Source organism: Pyrgilauda ruficollis, unplaced genomic scaffold (genome assembly GCF_017590135.1).
Source record: "Pyrgilauda ruficollis isolate IOZ18807 unplaced genomic scaffold, ASM1759013v1 scaffold169, whole genome shotgun sequence".
Taxonomy (NCBI): domain Eukaryota; kingdom Metazoa; phylum Chordata; class Aves; order Passeriformes; family Passeridae; genus Pyrgilauda; species Pyrgilauda ruficollis.
The window spans coordinates 166189-191274 of record NW_024515764.1 but is presented as its reverse complement, the minus strand read 5'-3'; the positions used below and the strand labels follow the sequence as shown (position 1 = coordinate 191274).

At 46.3% G+C, this 25086-nt stretch overlaps 1 protein-coding gene across 1 annotated transcript; it reads right to left on the bottom strand.

Annotated features, from left to right (window-relative positions):
- Window positions 1–851: 851 nt before the first annotated feature.
- On the bottom strand, window positions 852–24901 carry VWA1 (von Willebrand factor A domain containing 1). Its single transcript, XM_041463684.1, has 7 exons — window positions 24438–24901; window positions 20218–20781; window positions 11939–12217; window positions 9938–10210; window positions 8306–8457; window positions 6486–6603; window positions 852–2389 (listed from the first exon to the last, which is right to left on the bottom strand). Exons 1-7 carry the CDS (start codon window positions 24658–24660, stop codon window positions 2340–2342), a joined length of 1659 nt encoding a protein of 552 aa, XP_041319618.1. The 5' UTR covers window positions 24661–24901; the 3' UTR covers window positions 852–2339.
- Window positions 24902–25086: the final 185 nt, after the last annotated feature.

The window sequence follows — 25086 nt, the reverse complement described above, 5'->3', positions numbered from 1 at the left end:
GACAGGAGCCTCCTGAAAAGGGGAGCACAGGGAATCCCATTGCTGTGATTATCTGGGATAAAGAGTGAGGATATTCCATGGAAATCAGCTCCCAGTCCATCATTTCTGAATGGGAAGGATGAGAGGAAAGGGGAGTGCAGCAAAAGTCAGGAACACGTGGAATTCTGCAGCCTGCAGTGGTGTAAAATGTAGAATACACCAGGAGCATGCCCAGCCCTCAGCAGCAGGCCGGGGACACCTTTCAGATCTTTTATTTTTTTTCTCCAAATGTTCATTTTCCTTCTCAAATTCACACTTAGATCCATGGAAACACAGAATATCCTGAGCTGGAAGGGATCCACAAGGATCAGAGTCCAGGACACCCCAGGACACCTTTCAGATCTTTTATTTTTTTCTCTAAATGTTCATTTTTCTTCTCAAATTCACACTTAGATCCATGGAAACACAGAATATCCTGAGCTGGAAGGGATCCACAAGGATCAGAGTCCAGGATATCCCAACAATCCCACCCTGTGCCCGAGCACAAATATTTATCAGATCTGCCAAGATTTCAGGGTAAAACAATCCTTTTGGAACTGAGGCTTTATCAGCACCAATATATTTCTATTTTTTACATTTCCATCACATTTTTTTGGGGGAAGGGGAAAAGTTTGGAGTAAACCAGTAAAATTCAGGCACGGGTAGAACATGCACTTCATTTAAAATTATGATTGAACAGGGTGATCTCAGCAGTTTTTCCCAACTTTTATGATTCTATGAATGCCAGCTTTTCAACCCCTGGAACAAAACCCACAATTCCCCCCAAAAAACCCCCACAGATTTGCCAGCAAGCACAAAGGAACCATTCAGTAGCTCTTGTATTTATATTTAATTGTCTTCAAAAGGGTGTGTTACAACTTGTGGGGGGGGGGATGAAAATTAATGCATTAATAAACTATGCAGGGAGTTGTGCAAACTTAATTTCTGTTCTACAGCGAGAAGAAACAAAATCATTTTATTGCATGAGCACTTCCAGGGGCTTTGTCATCCTTTCAGCACTGAGATTAATCAGTGACAAACATTCCAGAGGAGGACACAAATCACGTGAAAAATCTCTTTATAGAGTTAATGAATGACTCACCTCCCTCCTCTCCTGAGCAAGGCAGCCCAAGGAAAAATGCTCCAGAAAGGTGGAGATGAAGGATTCAGCTCTCAGGAGACAAAGTTAGGAATAAAAGTTTCTCTCAGCTCCAAAAGGAGCTGGTTTAAGCTTTTTAGGAAGGGTTTGTGGGGCTGCATGGGGCTCCCCACAAACAGCACTGCTTCAAAACCAAGTTCTACACGGAGGGCAAATAAGCAATAAATTTAAAATAAAGCAGGAGTTACTGAGGGAGGGTGTTCCCACTGATGCTGGGGTTTAGCAGAGAAATATCTACATTTCTTTACAGCCCTAAGCCCTGAACTTTGAAACCATTTGCTTGGTCACTAGGTATTTATAATTAATTTTTTTTTTTCCCCAGCTTGCCTTTCCAGAGTGGCTTAGAGACAGCGAGTTCAAGCTTAGGGGCAAAGGGAAATAATCAGATTTATTCTTCTGCCTTAAAAACATTGATTTTTAAGTGTAGCTCAAGCTTAGCACTGGGTGGAAGCCCAAGACCAGACACCAGAGATGTGCTGTGTGTGTTCAGAGCGCAGAGGAATGACAGTGCTGGAGACTTATTGCCTGTAATTAGTCACAGACCAGGCTAATTAATCCCCACGAGGACAGCAGCACTCCCGTTCGGTGAAGAGGGTTTGCAGGAAAGCCAGAGCAATGATCCAGGCAGGAGCACAGAAACAAAAATAAGTGCTTTAGGTGGTTTTGTCTGGCTTTTCTGGGCTCTCAGCTGCTCCTGGAGGGAAGCACACTCCCAGGATTTTGGGTTTCCTGCTCTCTCATTCCTTCCAGGCTCCCTGGAGGGAATGGATTGGACTCAGGAGTGGATTTGGCCAGGTAGAACCTCTCTCTGAGATGAACAGCCGAGTCCTGACTGTGCTCCTGAGCTGCAAAAAGAATCCTGGATCAACCTTGAGCAAACGGAAAATGGGCAGCAAGCTAGCAATAGTGAGGCTCCACCACTCCGCCTCCGTTTGTCACTCGCGTTTCTACGACATGGGGACACATTTGGCATCTTTTAGTCACACTGGCTGCTCCATCCAGCCAGGCCAAGCCTTTAAACCCTGGCAGAGCTTGGGCTGGACAAGCAGGACACCTCCAGGGACAGCACAGCCTGGGAGATGAGCTTCTTCCTGCCCTGGTTTCTCCTTGTTTTTGTCCAAATCTTTGTCCGTTCAAGACCTTTGCTCTGCTGGGAGTCAGCTCACTGCAGCCTGTCACGCTCTCTGTGCCGGTATCCTCGGGCCTCTGTAGCTGGAAGGACACAGGGAATAAAAATTTCAGAATATAAGGAATAAAAATTTCAGAATATAAGGGGAAAACAAATGTCAGAATAAAAGGAATAAAAATGTCAGAACTTGAGGAATAAAAATGTCAGAATAAAAGGAATAAAAATGTCAGCTTTAGCCAGCCATTCTCCACATCTGTCCCAGATCTCACCCTTTAGTTTTATGCATTAAATGCATAAATAAATGTTAATAAATAAATTTATTTACGTATTTAATGTTTGCATAGCATTAATTATTTTATTAATTATTAATTTTAAATTAATTACTATTTCTCAATTATTAATTAATAAAACCATTAATAATTAAATTAATAATAATTAATATATTATAAATATTACTTAGTATTATTTATAAATAATAAAACTAAGTATTATTTATAAATAAATTATAAATAATACTTAGATGATAAATTTAAGAAATAAATAAATGTATTTTGTGCATTCAATGCATAAATAAATTTTAATAAATTATTTTGATTTAATATTTAAATGATATTAAGTAATAAATAAAATTAGTAATTAAATTAACAATGATTAATAGCATATTTAAATAATATTTAAATAATACATTTAATTAATAATTAAATGTATCTGTTTAATATTTAAATAATATTAATTAAGAAAGAAAAATAAATAAATAATAATAAATATAATATTGAATAAAATTAATACATTTAATAAATGAATGCATTTCTATGCATTAAAAGCATAAAAATACAGCATTTTAATGTTGCTATAGGTAGAAAAATTATAAAATTATAAAGAAAAGCCTCATAAAATCAGGCCTTCTCTGGCTGGATTGTCATTTGTTCTCAGCCAAGCCAGTTCCCATGTAAAAATAATCCTGGTGTGAGCAGTTCATTAACAAAGCAATCTATTCCTGGCTACAAAAAACAACCTGCACCTCTATAAACTGTTTTTACACCCTTAGCTAGAAAGATGAAAACTATTTTTCATCAACAACCTCCCCAGCATGCGGACACTGAGAATTTGAGTGACCAATCCATACAACTTAACAACTTTTACTAATTAATAATGTAATTGGCAAGGAAACCACTAACAAACTGGAGTCCCACACGAGGTGTGAGTAGTAAGAATAAGAAGAATAATAAAAATAATGAGAATAATAAGAATAATGAGAATAATGAGAATAATGAGAATAATAGGCAATCTATTCCTGGCTACAAAAACAACTTGCACCTCTATAAACTGTTTTTACACCCTTAGCTAGAAAGATGAAAACTATTTTTCATCAACAACCTCCCCAGCATGCGGACACTGAGAATTTGAGTGACCAATCCATACAACTTAACAACTTTTACTAATTAATAATGTAATTGGCAAGGAAACTGCTAACAAACCGGAGTCCCACACGAGGTGTGAGTAATAAAAATAATAAGAATAATAAAAATAATGAGAATAATAAGAATAATAAGAATAAGGAGAATAATAGTAATAATAAGAAAAAGGCTTTCCACCACAAAGAAAACTGAGTCCCATGTGCTTTATTCCCGTATTTTTGCTCTCACTGCAGCCCCTAGATGGAAAAAAAGAGCTTTATTTAGTAGCTTCTGTTTAGTTGTACTCCATCCTGTCAGGACCCTTCAATGCCCTTCAATGTCTGAAAGTGGCTTTTGGGCAGCAGGAGGAAGAAAGAAATGTTGTGTTTTTGTAAATGGCTTTAATTGTTATGTGTCCCCTGCCAAGTGAAGGGCAACCAAGGCTCCAAATGATTTTTCAAGAGCACTTTTAGCAGTGTTCCCACCCCAGTTATCCCAAAGTGGGATTTTCTTCCTCCTGCCTGCAATAAACTCCACTAGGAGGAGTCTTACTCCTAAAAACGGGGGGAAAAGCCCAATTTTGGTGAAACAAGAGCAGTGATGAGCACAGAATATCCCAGCCCTCTGTGGTTTTGGAATGCATGAAACAGAAACCCCTCAGAGAGAGAAAGGAATGCAGGATTTGAATTGGAACCTTTAGAGAAACTGAAATCTATTAAGCCACACAGCAGGAGTGTAAGTTTTCATTTTAAGTAAGTAGAAATATATTTTAAGTCCCTTAAGAGAGTAAAAAGCCCTAAAGCCTAAAGTTCAGTAATGCTCCCTTTCACAAAATTGACTTGGCTCCAGACATAACGAAATTGCTTACATTTCTATATAGAACAAATAGAAATATTTGTGTAAATTTTGTGTAAGAACTGACAGTATTTCCCACATTGGAATTAAGCTCAGACAGGTGCAAGAAAAATGTTTTAGAATTGAATTTTTAGCTGATTGGATGATTTATGAATAAAACCCTCCTGTACTGGGGTGCAAAAGAAGTGGTAGTGGCTTCTGCTTGGAACATTGGGACTCTGCTGATGCCTCAGGTTTTGGCTTTTCTATTTTCCAGATTCTGTGCTGCTTTAGTGTGTGGGTCTGAGCTTCATATTATGGGATGGTGAGCTCTGTGCACAGAGCAGGGAGACAAAACAATTCCTGCTCCAGCTGGGCACCAAGGACAAATGATCCAAATCTCAGCCCAAGAGCACAAACCCCATGGGCTGGAGAGAGAAGAACAAGCAGGGTGGGACTTCATCATAAGCTTATGAATTAATTCAGATTGAATTTTTAGCTGATTGGATGATTTATGAATAAAACCCTCCTGTACTGGGGTGCAAAAGAAGTGGTAGTGGCTTCTGCTTGGAACATTGGGACTCACTTCATCATAAGCTTATGAATTAATTCAGCATAAAGCTTATGAATTAATTATGAATTATGAATGAATTATGAATAATTGGACAATGAACTGGAGCAGAGTTGATCCCAGGGAGAGACCCCGTGAGCGCTCGTGCATTTTGGGACCATTTTGGTTCACCTTGGTTTCTTTTTTGGACCATTTTGGTTCACCTTTGGTTCATTTTGGGACCATTCTGGTTCATCTTGGGTTCATTTTAGGACCATTCTGGTTCATCTTGGGTTCGTTTTGGGACCATTTGGGTTCATCTTGGGTTCATTTTAGGAGCATTTTGGATCATCTTGGGTTTATTTTGTGACCATTCTGGTTCACCTTGGGTTCATTTTAGGACCATTCTGGTTCATCTTGGGTTCGTTTTGGGACCATTTGGGTTCATCTTGGGTTCATTTTAGGAGCATTTTGGATCATCTTGGGTTTATTTTGTGACCATTCTGGTTCACCTTGGGTTCATTTTAGGACCATTCTGGTTCATCTTGGGTTCGTTTTGGGACCATTTGGGGATGGTGAGCTCTGTGCACAGAGCAGGGAGACAAAACAATTCCTGCTCCAGCTGGGCACCAAGGACAAATGATCCAAATCTCAGCCCAAGAGCACAAACAACGTGGGATCCAAGAGCTGATCACAGGGAGAGACCCCGTGAGTGCTCGTGCATTTTGGGACCATTTTGGTTCATCTTGGGTGCATTTTGGGATCATTTTGGTTCATCTTGGTTCATTTTGGGACCATTTTGGTTCATGTTGGGTTCATTTTGGGACCATTCTGGTTCACCTTGGGTTCATTTTGGGACCATTTTGGTTCACCTTGGCTGCAGCCCTGGCTGGGCTCTTGTGCTGCCCAAGGTGGATCCATGGAGGAGATCCTTGTCATAAATCCCTGCTTTATTCTTTAGCTCTGTCCAGTCTGTTCTAGGTCAGCCTTCCCAAGGCATCACTCCAAATATTTCCAAGAAGCTGCTGCTCAGGTTGAAGTGTGTTTTCCTCTCTCCATCTCCCATATTTCTCCTCCTAATCCCAAGCTGCTGCTTGGTCCTAATGCCCAGCCCTTGATGTGCACTGCTGTTTATGAGCAGACAATATTCTTTAACTCTGCCCAGCCTCTGTTCCAGCTCAGCCTACACAAAGCATCAATGCCAGAAAGCTTTCAGCCTGGACTTCAATTCTGTGCATTCTTCGCCTTTGGCGCTGATGTAATCCTGCAATAAACAACTGATGTATTCATGCAGTAAACAACTGATGTATTCACGCAGTAAACAACTTTACAACCACCAATCCTGTCAGTTTGAAGAGCCCAAACCCTCTCCTAAGTGCAAGGATGCCCTGAGCTCACCTGGCTGCCGGAGCACGGTGCGGCAGAGCCTCTTGCCAGGCTGGTTGCTGTACACGGGCTGCACACACACCCTGCCCCTGCTGCCCGAGGGCAGGTCACTGAGCAGCACGCTGTGCACCTGGGAAACACGGTGGGAAGAGAAAGAATTTTGGTAAATTTTAGTGAGGGATAAAATAAGAGAGAGAAAAAACATCCAGCGCTGGGGCGCTCCCGGCCAAGGGGCAAAGAACAGCCTGGTGTATACAGAGTGTTATCACCCTCCTGTGAAAATGGAAAAAGGTTAATAAGCAAAAAATGCAAAAAGTTTAATAAAGGACAATAGGAGACAAAAAGCATAGAGCAAAAAATGCAAAAAGTTTAATAAAGGACAATAGGAGACAAAAAGCATAGAGCAAAAAATGCAAAAAGTTTAATAAAGGACAATAGGAGACAAAAAGCATAGAGCAAAAAATGCAAAAAGTTTAATAAAGGACAATAGGAGACAAAAAGCATAGAGCAAAAAATGCAAAAAGTTTAATAAAGGACAAAGGAGACAAAAAGCATAGAGCAAAAAATGCAAAAAGTTTAATAAAGGACAATAGGAGACAAGGAGCACAGAACAAAAATGTAAAAAGTTTAATAAAGGACAATAGGAGGCAAGGAGCATAGAGCAAAAATGTAAAAAGTTTAATAAAGGACAATAGGAGTCAAGGAGCACAGAACAAAGGTTATTGGGTCAGCCAAGAGCACACTGTTCTCTTCAGGGATATCCCTTAAATACCTTTTCATTACATCAGCCTGTTGCATATTCATAAACAATTCTGCATATTAAACTGTTCCCCAAACTAGTTTACATATTCCAAGAATTGTTTAGCACGGCTCCTCCTCTGTTCCACCTTTTTAGAGCATCCGCATTCCTTGGGTGTGGTTTTGGTCCTTTTTTATCCCCTCCAGGTTTTTTGGGCCCTGGCCCACGCTGCCTTCAGACCTGAGTGCTGATGGTTGGCAGATCTGCACACGTGTCCTCATCCTGTGTTGGCAGATCTGCACACGTGTCCTCATCCTGTGCTCATCGGGTGTTATCCCACCCCAGCAGGCATTTAACACAATTATATCGGCTGATCTATAACACATACTTAGATCTATAACACATACTTATATCAGCTATTTCATTAAGCCTAATTAACAACAGAAATAAAAACGATATCTTTATAACAAAGTCTTATATATATCTTTATAAGATATATATAGCTCTGTATCTATATATACATAGATGTATATATAAAATTATATATATAACTCTATATCTTTATATATATATATATAAAAACTATAAGTATATATAAAACTCTATATCTTTATCATTTTATATATATATGTCTATATATTTATATATGTAGACATATATATATAAAACTCTCTATAAATAGAAATCGAAATCGAAATGAATATAAATAAATATGAAAATAAAAATAAAAATAAAAATAAAAATAAAAATAAAAATAAAAATAAAAATAAAAATAAAAATATAAATAAAAATATAAATAAAAATATAAATAAAAATATAAATAAAATATAAATATAAATATAAATATAAATAAATATAAATAAATAAATATAATTATATAAAATATATAAAATAAATAAATATGAATATGGATATAAATAAATATAGATATAAATACAAATATAAATATAAAATAAATATAATATTAACTATTAAATATTAAATAAATACAAATATCAATATATCTTTATGACAACATACAAAATCCATTTTACCATTTGCAGAAACCCCAACATTACAACACGTATCGCTTCCTGCTCCCCTCTCCACGCACCTGCGGGGACACGCTGAGCGCGGAGGAGGCGCCGCTCTGCCGCCGGCAGCGCACCCGGTAACCGAGCACGGCCCCGTCCGCTGAGTCCCACGAGGCTCGCAGGCTGCTGGGACCCGCGGCCTCGAAGCGCAGGTGCCGCACCCTGGAGCCCTCTGCGGGGAGAAAGCCGTGTGAGGCAGGGCATGGTGCCCCAGGGATCCCTGCTCCCCCCGGGGCTGGCCTTTGGTGAGAGAGAAAATCGCTCTGCTTCTCCTGCTGGAGGAGATGAGGGGACACAGGCTCAGGCTGTGCCAAGGGGAATACGGGCTGGATATTGGGGAAAAGTTTTTCGCAGAAAGGTGATGAAGTTTTTTACAGAAAGGGGATGAAGTTCTGGAATGGCTGCCCAGGGAGGTGCTGGAGTCACCATCCCTGGGTGTGTTTAACAAAGCCTGGATGTGGCACTGGGTGCCAGGGTTTAGCTGAGGTGTTGGGGCTGGGTTGAATTCCATGGTCTTAAAGGTCTCTTCCCTGGGCTTGGGCTCTTTCTCCAGGAACAGACAGAACCAGAGGACACAGCCTTAAGCTGCACCAAGGGAAATACTGGTTGGATATTGGGGAAAAGTTTTTTTTGGAAAGGGTGATGAAGTTCTGGAATGGCTGCCCAGGGAGGTGCTGGAGTCACCATCCCTGGGTGTGTTTAACAAAGCCTGGACGTGGCACTGGGTGCCAGGGTTTAGCTGAGGTGTTGGGGCTGGGTTGAATTCCATGGTCTTAAAGGTCTCTTCCAGCCTGGGGATTCTGAGCTCAGACTAATTAGTCCTTAACTTTGCCCTGGTACCAGCATAAAATCCTTCATTTCTCTGGCAGTCACCTCCCACACCCTCAGCTCTGCCATCCCCTGAGCTCCTCACTCCTGAGTCCTGATAAGAGCCAGACTTTGCCTCCTGCAATATCCTTACGGGCCCTTCTCCTGCAATATCCTCACGGGTCCTTCTCCTGCAATATCCTCACGGGCCCTTCTCCTGCAATATCCTCATGGGTCCTTCTCCTGCAATATCCTCACAGGTCCTTCTCCTGCAACATCCTCACGGGTCCTTCTCCTGCAATATCCTCACGGGTCCTTCTCCTGCAATATCCTCACGGGTCCTTCTTCTGCAATATCCTCATGAGTCCTTCTCCTGCAATATCCTCACGGGTCCTTCTCCTGCAATATCCTCATGGGTCCTTCTCCTGCAATATCCTCACGGATCCTTCTCCACAGAGCACAAGATTCTGCTCATTAACTTCATCAACTCCTATCCTTGTAATGCCAAATCACCCCAAGGAACAGGCACAGAGGAGTCAGGAAAGGCACTTTTCTTCCTTCTTTAGGGAGATTCTTGGATCTGCAGGGGTGCAGATTAGCTGTTAATGTGCCCCATTAACAGCTGGCACTGTGTTTGTGACTCCCTTCCAGCCCTGGCACATCTGCTACACATCCAGAGCTGCTCATGCAGCTTCCCCACCCCATGGGCTGCATTCTGAATAATAAAATACTGGATCCTGAATAATAAAAATCCACCCAGGGGCTGGATTCTGGGTCCTCTGGCCTCACCCCGAGGCGGGTGCCCCTCTGGGGACACTCCTTGTGCTGCCACTTGCCCTCCTCACCTTCCTGGGTGCAGGCCTTGGCTGACAGGGATTTCTCCTTCCCAGATCTGTAGATGGCAGTGACTGTCACCAGGTAGGTGGTGTTGGGTGCCAGGTGCTCCACCAGGGTGCTGTTGTGCCTCCCATCCACCTGCAGCACCTTGGCTGAGTTCCCTGGGAGCGGCCCGTACAGGACCTGGTAGGTGGCCACGCTGTCCAGCACAGGAGCCCAGCTGACGTGGAAGCTGTGAGGTCCAGAGTCTGAGATGAGAACCTGCACTGGGCTGATTTCCTCTGGAAGCAATGGAGAGAGGTGAGAATGAGGATTTAATGAGCATTATTGACCTGCAACATCTTGGGCTTCAAGGGTGTGGAATTCAAATCAACCCAGCAAGGAATGGAAATCAACCAGCAAGGAACTGAAATCAACCCAGTGGAGTTAAAATCAACCCAGTGGAATTGAAATCAACCAGCAAGGAACTGAAATCAACCCAGTGGAGTTAAAATCAACCAGCAAGGAACTGAAATCAACCCAGTGGAGTTAAAATCAACCAGCAAGGAACTGAAATCAACCCAGTGGAGTTAAAATCAACCCAGTGGAATTGAAATCAACCAGCAAGGAATTGAAATCAACCCAGTGGAACTGAAATCAACCCAGCAAGGAATTCATATCAAAACAGCAAGGAATTCATATCAACCCAGTGGAATTCAAATCAACCCAGTGGAATTAAAGTCAACCCAGCAAGGAATTAAAATCAACCCAGTGAAATTGAAATCAACCCAGCAAGGAATTGAAATCAACCAGCAAGGAACTGAAATCAACCCAGTGGAGTTAAAATCAACCCAGTGGAATTGAAATCAACCAGCAAGGAATTGAAATTAACCCAGTGTAATTGAAATCAACCCAGCAAGGAATTGAAGTCAACCCAGCAAGGAATTGAAATCAACCCAGTGGAACTGAAATCAACCCAGCAAGGAATTCATATCAAAACAGCAAGGAATTCATATCAACCCAGTGTAATTCAAATCAACCCAGTGGAATTAAAATCAACCCAGCAAGGAATTAAAATCAACCCAGCGAAATTGAAATCAACCCAGCAAGGAATTGAAATCAACCAGCAAGGAATTGAAATCAACCCAGCAAGCAGATGTTGATACTCATGACACAGCTCAGCCCAAAGGGTTTCTCAACCTTTCAGCCAGAACTGTTCTTGCATGCAGAAAATTAATATTGTGTACAGGTCCACCTTGACATTGCCACCCCAGCCCAGTTTTTCAGTTTGCCCCCTTTCTGCAGGCTGCCCCCCAATAAAATCTGAGTTATTTCTGCACAGAGAGGCTGATCCTGCTCTGAGTTCTTCCCCTCTCAACCCCAGATTCCCTTAGGTCATTCCAGGATCCTCTATCTTAACTTTGCCCTGGTACCAGCATAAAATCCTTCATTTCTCTGGCAGTCACCTCCCACACCCTCAGCTCTGCCATCCCCTGAGCTCCTCACTCCTGAGTCCTGGTAAGAGCCAGACTTTTCCTTCTACAACATCCTCACAGGTCCTTCTCCTGCAATATCCTCACGGGTCCTTCTCCTGCAACATCCTCACGGGTCCTTCTCCTGCAATATCCTCACAGGTCCTTCTCCTGCAACATCCTCACAGGTCCTTCTCCTACAATATCCTCATGGGCCCTTCTCCTGCAACATCCTCACGGGCCCTTCTCCTACAATATCCTCAAGGGTCCTTCTGCAATATCCTCACGGGTCCTTCTGCAATATCCTCACAGGTCCTTCTCCTGCAATATCCTCACAGGCCCTTCTCCTGCAACATCCTCACGAGCCCTTCTTCTACAATATCCTCATGGGTCCTTCTCCTGCAATATCCTCACAGGTCTTTCTCCTGCAATATCCTCACAGGTCCTTCTCCTGCAATATCCTCACGGTCCCTTCTCCACAGAGCACAAGGTGGGAGCCCCAGGTGGGACACAGGGATGCTGTCCCTGTCCCCAAGGCCCAAGCCATGCCCGTCGTACCTGGCAGAGTGGTGACCCGGGTGCTCTGGGCGGGGAAGTAGTGCACGTTGGACTCGGGGATCAGAGCCACCTCGTAGGTGGTTCCTGGTGCCAGGTTGGTGAGCAGGAGGCTGCTGAGGGCCCCCGACACCTGCAGTGTCCTGGTCCCCGCGGGGTCCCCGCTGGGGGTGTACTGCAGGCTGTAGAAGCCGCTGTCCTGGGACAGCAGCTGGGGCCACACCAGGCGGAAGCTGCTGGAGGTGACGTCGGTGGCGTGGAGCCGGTTGGCTTGGATGACATCTGGAAGAGGGACAGGGACAGAAATCACTGCTGCCATCAACGACCACAGCGCGGAGCAGGCCCAGCCCTTCTGGAGCAGGGGTGCAGCTGGCAGCACCCCTGAAGTCACCGAGGTGTGCTGTTGGATTAAGGTTTTTTTTTTACTCAGAGATGGAGTGCTCAGTTGAGAGGTGTTTTAAAAGCTTTTATTTTTTATTTTTTAGAATATATATTTATATATGTAATTAAATATATATTTTATTATTTTTATTTTTATATTTATATTGTAACAATATTTTATATTCCATATTTTATTTATTTTTATTAATTTTATATATTCATATATATTTATATTTTCTATTTTAATATTTTTATATTTGTACTTTAATATATTTCTATATTTATTATATTTATTTAAATATATAAATGTATATTTATATATTTAATTAAATATATGTATATATTTTATTATTTTTATTTTTTATATTTATATTTTGTATATTTTATTTACATATTTATATTTTGTAATTATTTTTTTTTAGTTTAATGTGAAGGATGAGACAATACAGATGTTATAATTTACATTAGCACAATCAGAAGCCAACTATTTCTTAATTATAATACATTATAAGTGTTCCTGGGCCTATCAGCTTTTATAACACTATGCTGTAAATGCCTTAAAGCTAATTATCTAAAATTACCTTTAATGAGTCTTTTGACAATGCATCTTTCACAGTTTTATTTCCCTGAATCACCTGATCTGGAGCTCTAGTCTAGATCTAGAGACCTGGTCTAGATCTAGAGATTTAGAGATCTGGTCTAGATCTCAAACCTAGCACAGAGATTGAATTCTCTACAAATTCATTTCCCCGTGGAAATTCCCAACCACTGAAACCAAACCAGCAAATCCCTGCACAGGACGGAGCCCAGAGCGTGAAGAGCTCCATTTCTCCATTTCTCCCTTATTTCTCCCTTATTTCTCCCTTATTTCTCCCTTATTTCTCCCTTATTTCTCCCTGCTCTGGGCAGTGCCCGGTGCCCAGGAGGAAAGGGCAGCACGTGGGCAGTGCCAGCCCTGCTGAGCCAGCTGGACGCAGCCCCTGCAGGGCTCACAGAGCTCCCTTGTTCGGTGACATTCAACACTCAGAGCCCTCTTGTGCCACCTCACCTCTCCCTGGCCCTGAGTCACACGATTACAGAATCACAGAATTCACAGAATTCCAGAATCACTGGGCTGGGAGAGACCTTCAAGACCATGGAGTCCAACCCAGCCCCAAGACCTCAGCTAAACCCTGGCACCCAGTGCCACATCCAGGGATGGTGACTCCAGCACCTCCCCGGTTCCTGGGAATTCCCGAAATTCCCCCAAATTCTCAGAATCCCCAGGCTGGAAGAGACCTTCAAGACCATCGAGTCCAACCCAGCCCCAAGACCTCAGCTAAACCCTGGCAGCCAGTGCCACATCCAGGCTTTGTTAAACACACCCAGGGATGGTGACTCCACCACCTCCCCAGTTCCTTGGAATTCCCAAAATTCCCCCAAATTCACAGAATTCTCCCAAATTCTCAGAATCCCCAGGCTGGGAGATGCCTTCAAGACCATGGAATCCAACCCAGCCCCAGCACCTCAGCTAAACCCTGGCCCCCAGTGCCACATCCAGGCTTTGTTAAACACACCCAGGGATGGTGGCTGCTTCTCTTCGAGGCTCCAGACCACAAATGCCAGGCACAAATCCCTCTGGTGGTGCTGGGCAGCTCCCCCAGCTCCTTGGCCCTTCTGACATGCCCATTTTGGGCAGAATTCCAGTGTTTTCTGATCTTCCAGAGAGGCACAAACACACAGGACTTTGTTTCTAACTCCAGGGAAGTGACGTGGAGATCTCTTCTGTTTTTAAAGGATTTCTAAGAGCACCCTAAGTGCTCTTAGAATGTGCCCCTAAAACTCTTGAAGTGCCCCAAAATCCTTATAAAAGAACCTTCCAGCTCATGCTCAGGCACTCACAGAGCACTCCAGGCAGCTCTCACTGTCTCCCCATTGCACAGAGGTGAAGGGAGGCACAGAATTCCTCCCAAAGCTGCAAGCTGGGGCTGCTTTTCCCTCCCAGACTCGTCCTTTAGCTGGGAGAGGATCAGCTCTCCTCCTCCGAGCTGCTCCGAGCCCTGCCAACTCCTCTGTACCAAATAAAACAGCCTCAGTTTTTCCTCTGAGCTGTTCCCTGGCTCTCCCAGGCAGGCAGGCAGGAACATTTCCCTGCTCTGTGCCCATCCCATCCCATCCCATCCCATCCCAGCAGCCCTCCACCCACTCACGATCCCATCCCATCCCATCCCATCCCATCCCATCTCAGCAGCCCTCCACCCACTCACAGCTCCTGGGGCACTGCACCCTTTTTGGGAGCCCCACAAACCTGCCACGAAGGAACAGGGAGCACAGGAAAGGTCTCAGCGCTGCCAAAAATCCTGCCAAAAGCTCAGGGAATGGAAATAAGTGAGCTGGGAGGCAGGGACACTGTGGATCAAAGGGCAGGAAGCCCACAGCAAACAGCTCTGCCCCTTGTTGCCAGAGCCCTGGAAGCCTTCAGCATATAAAAAGGGCAATAAAGCACAGAGAATAAAGAAATAAATGCCCACAGTGGTGAGAAATGGATTTATAGAGAGTTCTCAAAGGCAGACAGAAGGCTCACACAGTGCAAACCTGGAGATAAGAAATGCTGGTTTAGAAATGCCGTGGGACAGGACAGGCATTGTGGAGAGAGAAGTGGAACTAGAAACAAGTTTCAAAAGATGACCTTACAAAAAAGATTAGACACTTTGGAGAAACAGAACTATGAAAGATGCATTGTAGTAGGGCCCACGAGGGGTAATTTTAGAAGATTGGCTTTAAAACATTTACAACAGAGCGCAGCTAAATCTAATAAGCCAAAGAACATTTATAATGTACTGTAATTAAGAAATAGTTAACTCCTGATTGTAATAGCATGAATTAGAACATCTGTATTGTGTCACTCTTCACATGAGACTGAAAATAGAATAAAAGCTTTTCAAACACCTCTCAGTTGCCCCACCTCTGGGTCAGAAAAGAGCTCAATCCAACACACAATGTGTTTCCCAGCCCCTCTGTTCCCAGAGGCAAGCAGCAATAATTAATAATAATTAATAATAATTAATATCCTGTACAGGAGCCAGGCAGTGCCTGCCTGGTGACACTCAGCTGGTGACACTTTTCCTCCTCCTCCAGACACTGCCCTGCAGCCACTGGAGAGATCAGGATCAGACCTGCAGGAATGCTGCTGGTTTCATGCTGAGCGTGAGCAAAAAACAGCAGCAAGAGCAGCAAGAGCAGCACAGATTTGTCCCAAATCCCAGCTGCAGCTTCTCAGACCCAGATTAGGATGGGATCTCCTGCAGTTTCTCAGATTAGGACAGGTTCTCATTCAGTTTCTCACACACAGATTAGGACAGGATCTCCTGCAGTTTCTCAGATTAGGACAGGATCTCCTGCAGTCTCAGTCCCAGATTAGGACAGGTTCTCCTGCAGTTTCTCAGATTAGGACAGGTTCTCCTGCAATTTCTCAGACCCAGATTAGGACAGGTTCTCCTGCAGTTTCTCAGAACCAGATTAACACAGGTTCTCCTGCCTGGCTGCAGAAGAACCTGTCCTAAACTGGGTCTGAGAAGCTGCAGCTGGGATTTGGGACAAATCACTTCTGTGTTCTGGTTCTGTTGGATGTGAGTGGGGAAATGTTCTGATTCTGGGAGCGGGGATTTCACTTCTGCATCTGCAGGGTCTGAGGTGTGCTCACCTGCTTGGATCAGTGCCAGGAGAGACCAGCAGAGCTGCAAGCCTTCCCTGCAGCAGCACTCCCCCAGGAGCTGGTTTTGGGTCAGAAATGCACTGCCCTGAGCACGTGTGGGATGTGGGGATGCTCAGGGCTCCTGCAAAGCCTGGCTCAGGAGCTGGTGCCAAAGGCTGGAAGGAGTCAGCAGCCTCAGCTTAGCTGAGCACAGAGCAAGTGTCTGCAGGCACAGGGCTGATGTCACCTCGGAGGAATGCCTTGGTTTCACAACCAAGGGGGTCCTTCCCCAGCAGGAGAGCACCAAATGCCGCAGTTTGGGCACATCTGAGATCCAACAGAAGGAGCCTGAGCTCCTGCACAGCCTGAGAACCTTCCCTCCCCTCTGGGGAGGGCGGAGGTGCCTGCCAGGAGCCAGCTGTGCCACAGCCAGGCTGGCTGGAGCTGCATTCTGCACAATTCCTGCATGGGCCGAGGAAAAAACAGGCAGTGAACACCCCCAGCCCCTGTCCTGCCCCCCTCCCAGAGCAGCAGCAGCAGCTCTGCAGCCACATTTCAGCTCCAACACATCTCAGGGGTGTCTCCCTGTGGAGGCTGAGGCTCCTCAGCCCACCTGAGGCTGCAGCAGCTTGGCAGGAAGCCTTGCTTTGGAATTTCTGTGGAGCAGGCAGGACACAGCCCATTCCTGGAGAGGAGGTGGAAGGTTTTGGAATTTCTGTGGAGCAGGCAGGACACAGCCCATTCCTGGAGAGGAGGTGGAAGGAGGAGAGCAGCTCTTGACAAAGCTTGTTTGTGCCTCTCCAAAAGCCTCCTCTGTTTTTTTGGTTTGGTTTTTTTTGGTTTTTTTTTTTTTTTAACAGTAGCAGAAGATGAAGATAAGTGATAATTAAACCAGTCTGGGCCATTCCAGAGCTGGAATTAATTAATTCCTGCCTGCCAAGATGTCCCTGCCATGCCAGGAGGGGTGGTGGCTGAGGGCTGCCTCCTCCAGGCAGGCAGCATTGACTTAAGTGGCTTTATTAAGGTGAAATCAGGTGATGTGGCCAAAATCTGGCACTTTGCAAACCCTGGATCCGTGTGGGAGTCTCACCTGGCATTAAAATCCCAGCCCAGGAGGTTTTAGACCTGCTGGATTCACAGAATGCTGCTCTCGGGCACAGCAGCTGTGACCTGTGCAGGTTTTATGATCTCCTTTGTTCTTTTGGGGTTTCACACAAAAGGACATGGCTCTGACTCCCCAAACCTTTGTATTTTGGGGTTTAACCCCAAAGGACATGGCTGTGACTCCCCAGACCTTTGTTCTTTTGGGGTTTCACCCAAAAGGACATGGCTGTGCCTCCCCTCTGTTCTTTTGGGGTTTAACCCCAAAGGACACAGCTGTGACTCCCCAAACCTTTGCTTTTTTGGGTTTAACCCAAAGGACATGGCTGTGAGTCCCCAAACCTTTGTTCTTTTGGGATTTCACCCCAAAGGACCCAGCTGTGCCTCCCCAAACCTTTGTTCTTTTGGGGTTTAACCCAAAGGACACAGCTGGGACTCCCCAATCCTTTGTTCTTTTGGGGTTTAACCCCAAAGGACCCAGCTGTGACTCCCCAAACCTTTGTTCTTTTGGGGTCTCACCCAAAAGGACATGGCTGTGACTCCCCAAACCTTTGTTCTTTTGGGGTTTAACCCAAAAGCACACAGCTGTGACTCCCCTTTGCCCTTTTGGGGTTTCCACTGGTGCTCCCGTGCAGGTGGCTCTGGCAGCAGTGGCATTCCAGTGGCATTCCCAGTGGCATCCCAGTGGCATTCCCCTCTCCCAGCCAGCGCTGCAGCCCCGTGAGGAGCACAGAGGTAACACTTGGCTGCTGGGGCAGGGCTGGGCTGTTCTTCCAGAGGCTGTGCTGGCCAAGTCAGGCCAAGGATCTGGCAGATGTGGAACACGTTAGAACAGGGGATTTATGGAACACAAACATTCCTTTCCTATAGTCTCAATGCTGACAGCAGGCACCGTCCTTAATTGTATTTTCTAAGAGAACAACTGCAGGAGTTGGAGGTCTCAGCCCTTGGTGGAGTATTTTAGGGAGTCAGATTTATCCTAAATAAGAGCTGGAGGGAGCTGACAGGACCAAATCCTTGCCAGGGACACACACATCCCATTTCAGATGTGTTCAACACGTTTGTGTTCCTCCATCAGCTGGCACAGAGACAGAAACTTTTGAGAGAAAAATAATAAAAATCAACCTGAATGTGAAAATCAGCTCAGGGGGCTCAGGCACTTTGTGTCCACAATCTTGCTGAGGTGAAATCACTCCTGTTTGGGAAACCTTTGGTTAACAGCCTGTGCAGGTGGGGGCATTTTCTGCCTGGGGTGTGCAGATGCCTGACCTGCATGACTCATTTCAAAGACTTGTGGGGTTTTAAGGAATTCAGATATTTTGCTGCCTGAGTTCCTCATTCCCAGCTGAACTCCTCACAAGCACAACTTCAATTCACTGAAGGGAATCTGTCCCACTCTCTGAAATATTCCAAGGGCAAATATTTGTCCCAGACCTCCCAGAAGCCTTGGTTTATATTTGGACCTGTGGCACGGTGGGCAAACCCCACAATTTGCCAGGGCAGGGCTTTGGGGTCAGGATGAGCGTGGGATTTGGGGGATTCTCCCACTGCCCACCCCACAGAGCCAACCACAAACCCCCCTGTGGAGCCCCCCGAATCCTCCCCCCTCAGGGAAACCCCCTGGGCACGGCCTTGGAAGAATTTACCGTAGAGTTTTCCCCACTTAGGCTGAAAAAAAGACTTCCCCGAGGAGTCTTGCACAAAGCACTCCCGTTCCCTTCCCCAGACGCCCCAAACTCTCATGGTTTGTCCTTCCCCTGTTCCCTCATGGCTTGTGGCAGCCCTGGTGGCCCTTTGCCCTGCCCTTTGTGCCACCCCCTTTTTAACCCTCTGCACACCACTTTTGTTCCTGATTTTCCTTCAGCAAGCTGGAATAAACCTTTGATGGAATTTATCCTGCAAAAGGCCCTGCTGCCTCTCCTGGCCGTGGTGAGTGTGGTGTGTCTGAATTTCCCACAGGAAATTTCCCCCCCAAGCACTGTCCACAGGAGATGCTTATTGGGGAATAGATAACTGTGGTATTCACACACTCTTTGAACATAATTCTCCCTCCCAGGATTTCTCCTGGGGAGCTAAAAGCCTGTGAGAAAGCTCAGACAAAAGAGAAAACAATTCTTATCTCTGTTCTCTGCTCCTGTTGTCTTTGCACATGCAGAATGTGTTAGGGAGATTGTTTACCTGAAGGGATTTGGTAATTAGATTCTGGTGATGGTTGTTTTTATTAATTAACCAATCACTCAAAGCTGTGCCTAACTGGCTGGAGAGAGTCACAGGTTTTTCTTTAGTATGTAATAGAATAGAATAGAATAGAATAGAATAGAATAGAATAGAATAGAATAGAATAGAATAGAATAATCTCTTTTGTATAGTTATAATATAGCATTAATGTAATATAACATAATTTTAATAAAGCAATTTTTAAACCTTCTGAATCATGGAGTCAGAGCACATTATTCTCTTTAGCATAGTTATAATATAGTAGTAACGTAGTATAATATAGTTTTAATAAAGCAATTGTTCAGCCTTCTGAATCATGGAGTTAGAGCACATTATTCTCTTTCGTATATTAATGTAATATAGTATATATTAATATTACTAATTAACATGCTAATTAATTAGCATATTAATGTAATATAGTATAGGTTTAATAAAGCAATTGTTCACCCTTCTAAATCACAGAGTCAGAGCACATTATTCTCTTTAGTATAGTTATAATATAAATGTAATATAGTATAGTTTTAATAAAGCAATTGTTCACCCTTCTAAATCACAGAGTCAGAGCACATTATTCTCTTTAGTATAGTTATAATGTAAATGTAATACAGTATAGTTTTAATAAAGCAATTGTTCACCCTTCTAAATCACAGAGTCAGAGCACATTATTCTCTTTAGCATAGTTATAATACAGTATTAATAGTTATAATATAGTATTAATAGTATAATATGAAACTTTTGTGATAAGGAGACAGCAATATGGAACTTTTGCAATAAAATGACAGCACAAGTGTCTTTGGTTTCCTGCCAGGATTCCCCAGCCCGGGGCTGGAGCCACCCAGAGCGACGTCCTGGCTTCCGACAGGCATCCCCCACCTGAACCCCACATCACCCCCCAGCCCTGCCCGCCTACCTAGGATGGCATCCCTGAGCTCCTTGGTGATGATGGGCAGGTCATCCACGTCCACGAAGTGCAGGTGTTTGTCCGAGGGCTGGCTGGCGGCCGCCGAGAGCTCCAGGAAGTTCCCGCGGCCGGTGCTGACGATGAACACGGTGACGCCCCTGTCCTTCAGCAGCTGCATGGGCTCCGAGATGTCATCCGTGGAGAAGCCGTCTGTCACCCACACCAGCACCTTGGGCACGTCCGGGCGGGCCCCGGCCTCGCCGCTGAAGAGCTTTTCCTTGGCGTAGGACAGCGCTTTGCCCGTGTTGGTGTCGCCCATCAGCTGCCGCGTGTCCCCGATGGCTTTCCTCAGGGAGCCGCTGGTCAGGTGCTGGTCAAAGGGGAACTCCATGGTGGGAGTGGTGCTGATGTGGATGATGCTGGTCTGCACGTCCCTGGGGCCAAAGGTGAGAGGGTGCAAAAGGTCCCACATGAATTCCTTGACTTTGGAGAACTCGTAGTGGGAGACGCTGGCGGAGCTGTCCAGCAGGAAGAGGAGGTCGCCCTCTGTGTTGGAGGTGGATGGCTGGGGACCTGGCAGGGCAGAGACAAGGAGCAGCATCAGTGGAGTGCTGTGAACCCAAACCCTGCACAGGCACCCGTGGGAAGGACATTTCATGCTGTTCTTGTGAGCCAGCAAAGGCTCCCGGGGGATATCTTCCTGGAGTCACCATCCCTGGATGTGTTTAAAAAAAGACTGGATGTGGCACTTGGTGCCGTGATCTAGTTGAGGTGTTAGAACATGGGTTGGACTCGATGGTCTTAAAGGTCTCTACCAACCTAGGAATTCTGTGATTCTGTGATAAGGAAAGCCCCGTATCTTTCTCAAGGAACACATCAAGGCTATCACTATGGCAACGTGATAGAAGAGGGAAATTTAAAAGATACAGAGGTTAGCTGGCTCACAAAATTACTCCCTGGTTACCTATTAGGTGTCTCTGCCATGGCAGGGGTGGGATGGGATGGGATTTAAGGTCCCTCCAGCCCCAATCATTCCCTGATTCTGTGCCCTGCACCCCAGCTGGATCCTGGCCAGTTCTGTGTGACCCAGCACAGCTCACCCTGAGCCACAGACACTCCCCTGCAGCACCCTGGAGCTCAGAGCCGGGCACGAAACGAAAGTGGAGCCCAGGAATCACCACACCACCCAGCAGAGCTGGACTGTGACCCCACAGCTCCCTGCCACCCCATCCCAGAGCTCCCAGTGGCATTCCAGCAGGGCTGCTGGCTGCACAAGGGCAAAGCCCAGCCCTGAGCTCTCCCCTCTGCTGGAAGGAGCACAAGGCACTGGTCTGGCTGGCAGGACACGGGGAGAGGTCTTGGCAGCACGGGGCTGTTCCTCCCCTCTGCTCTGAGAAGTGTCCCTCAATCCCCAAGTGTTGCAAGGAGCAGCTGGAAAAGCGTCTGGCCCTGGCAGCAATGGGATCAGCGGCCAAAGGACGTTCCTGCAGCAGTAAACAGCGGGGTCATGTGCACAGGCACTGGGAGGGGAGCTGGGAATTCACCCCAGGGAGCAGAAATCCCATTGCTGCCAGAGCTACCTGCATGGGGAACAGCTGGGTGAGCACCGGTGTGAGACCCCAAAAGAGCAAAGGGGAGTCATAGCTGTGTCCTTTGGGGTTAAACCCCAAAACAGCAAAGGGGAGTCATAGCTGTGTCCTTTTGGGTGAAACCCCAAAAGAACAAAGGGGAGTCATAGCTGTGTCCTTTTGGGTGAAACCCCAAAAGAACAAAGCTTTGAGGAGTCACAGCCATGTCCTTTTGTGTGAAACCCCAAAAGAATAAAGGTCTGGGGGCTCACAGCTGTGTCCTTTTGGGTGAGACCCCAAAAGAACAATGGTCTGGGGATTCACAGCCATGTCCTTTGGGTTAAACCCCAAAATACAAAGGTTTGAGGGCTCACAGCCATGTCCTTTTGGGTGAAACCCCAAAAGAACAAAGGTTTGGGGAGCCACAGCCACATCCTTTTGTGTGAAACCCCAAAAGAACAAAGGGCAGTCACAGCCGTGTCCTTTTGGGTGAAACCCCAAAATACAAAGGTTTGAGGAGTCACAGCCGTGTCCTTTTGTCTGTCCCCTGCAGCTCTGGGGCACCAAGGGAGTGGGGCATCACATTCACATCCCTTAAATGCTGGTTTTCCCCATTACTCATTGCTGTTAATTAGGGAGAGCCCCAGCCTGACCCCACAGGGCTCTGCCTTGGTTAACCACAACTGGTTAACAAAACCAGCAGCTGAAGGGCAGGGGGGTGTTTTGGAGCTAAAGAAACCCTCTGTGGGTCAAGCAGAAAGCTTCTCCTTCATTCAGCCCCCATCCCCTCTGTGACACTCATGAAATGGAAACAAATTCCTCCTGTTCAGCAGAAAGAATCCATTAAAAAAAAAAAACATCGAGAGAAAGGCTCTGCCCCCATCAGCAGCGTGGCAAGGCTCACAAAGCAACCAGACACTGAAATCACCCTCCCCTGTAGGTCCAGGCTTCCAATTCCCTCATCCTTCCTCCTGCTCCCTGTCCTGCATCCAGCACAAACACGCCATCCGTGCCAGAGGTGGGGCTGCAGAGGTTTGTTACCAGCAGATCCCTGCTCACGCAAGCAGCTGCTGCTCTCAGGCACTTCAGACGGCGTGGCCGGGTGCCAGATGAGGATTTCTCACTTTTCAGGGGGGGGGTCTGGAGGGAAAGGGGCACCCAGGAGCGATTCCCTGACTCCTGAAGTGTTGGGGCAGCTGCAGATGCGCTCTGCGGGAGCCTGGGCTGTGGCAGGGACACCAGCATGGTCCTGCGTGATCCTGGGTGGATGCCCCGGGCTCAGAAGTGTTTTGAAGGGCTGAATATGGGAAGCAAAGCGTCACCATGGAAACACAACGCTGCCTGCTGGCTTTTCCAGGAGGAAAGCAGCTGGCCAGGCTTCCCGGGATGCTGACAGGAGACATCCGCTAGCCGAGCTCTCAGCTGGGAGCTGAGCACGCTGATTTACACAGCCCTGGGCTCCTGGGGCTCACTCACAGCCAGGAAGGATCATCTCCTGTCTGGGTTAACTGGCTTTGACATCCCACCGTTGTCTTCTCTCACCGCTTGTGTTGGAAGCCTGGGTGCTGAGGGTTTTTAGTTTTCTGTGCTGAAAGGTACTGACCCAAAAGAGAGCACTGCACTGACCTGGGGCTGTGGAGAAGGGCTCCAAAATGGAATGATAGAATTTGGATTATGGGCGTGGAGTTGGTCAGAAGTGTGTAATGTCACGGGTGGAAACCGTAGAGTTTGGGGATTTAGGATATAGAAATAAATATGAAGGAAGATGGAGGGTTTAGGGTGGAGGCTGGTTGTTCTTCTTTACCTTCTTCTCCATGGGTAAAGTGCTCCTGTCCCTGTGCCCGTGGCACAGTGCCACAGCCACTGCCAGGAGCTGTGCCAGGCTGGGATGGGCATCTCCTGAACAGAGGGGGACAGGCCAAAGGCAGCTCAGCCCAAACCCAGCTCAATCCCTAACACAGCTCAGCCCAAACCCAGCTGATCCTAAACCAGCATCCATCCATCCATCCATCCATCCATCCATCCATCCATCCATCCATCCATCCATCCATCCATCCATCCATCCATCCATCCATCCATCCATCTGTCCATGGATCCCCCCGTCCATCCCTGTCCTTCTGTCCAGGGATCCCTCCGTCCATCCCTCCATCCATGGATCCCTCCGTCCATGGATCCCTCCGTCCATCCCTGTCCTTCTGTCCATGGATCCCTCCGTCCATCCCTCCGTCCATGGATCCCTCCGTCCATCCCCGTCCCTCCCTGTCCCCGCTCGGCAGCACAGCCCCGCTGTCATTCCCCATCCCGCAGGAAGCGTTTTCCAGCCCAAGTGATTGAATTACAGCGTTCATCACCGCCTCGGCTCCTCTCCGCGCCCGCCGCGAGCAGCGAGGATTTCCCGCAGGATTTCTCCTAAATCTGCTCATTTCTGGGACAATTTCCTCTCCCCCACCGGGAGCAAACAAACAAACCAAAACAAAAAATTACTTTCTAAGCAGCAACTACAGGCAGGTTGGGTTTGTTTCTTGTACACGAGCGCTCCTAAACGCCCTAAAGCAGCACGGTAGGCTCAGCTTTTATTCTGAAAAAGGTTTTTTTTTTTTTGTTTTGAGGAGAACAGGAGGAAAAGCAGCGCAGGAACGCTTCGCCTCTCCGGGCACTCACCTGGCTCAGGTGTGTCCTGCCCCGCAGCGAACCGCAGCCACAGAAAAAGTGAAAATACCGCCTTGGCCAACATAGCCGAGCCTGCTGCTGGCCAAACCGCCCTAAATCCGAGCAAAAAGCCGAGCTCGGTCACGGTCCGGCTCCCCGAGCCATGCCGGCTGAGCCGCGAGCTCTGGCTCCTGCGGGGAATTTTCCTTCCTGCCCCCGCTCCTTTTAAAGCCATAAATCCATCCTGACAGCAGGGCTGGAGCACGGGCAGCTCCTTCTGCTCGCCCCGGGAGCGGGGTTTAGTCCGGGAAGAAAAAACGTGGAGATAATAAAAGTTTAGATAGAAAACTTTACAGAGTAAAACTTTACAGAATAGAACTTCACATAATAAAACTTTACAGGATAAAACTTTGGCCCTGCGAGCCGGTAACTACAGGAAAAAAAAAAAAAAATTAAAGAGAGGAAAGAAAAGCTGCGAGAAATCCAAAGTTCTGGTGCGGAATGAGCTGGAAGAAGGGAAAAGGCGTTTCTAAAGGAAAGGAAGAGTGGGGAAGGCTGGGGAGCTGCCCTGCCCTGGGAATGTTGGCTAATCCTCTGGGAGGAGCATCGCTCCGCTCGGGGCCCGCCCGGGAATGTTGGGTTTTTAAGGGAGTGTTATGTT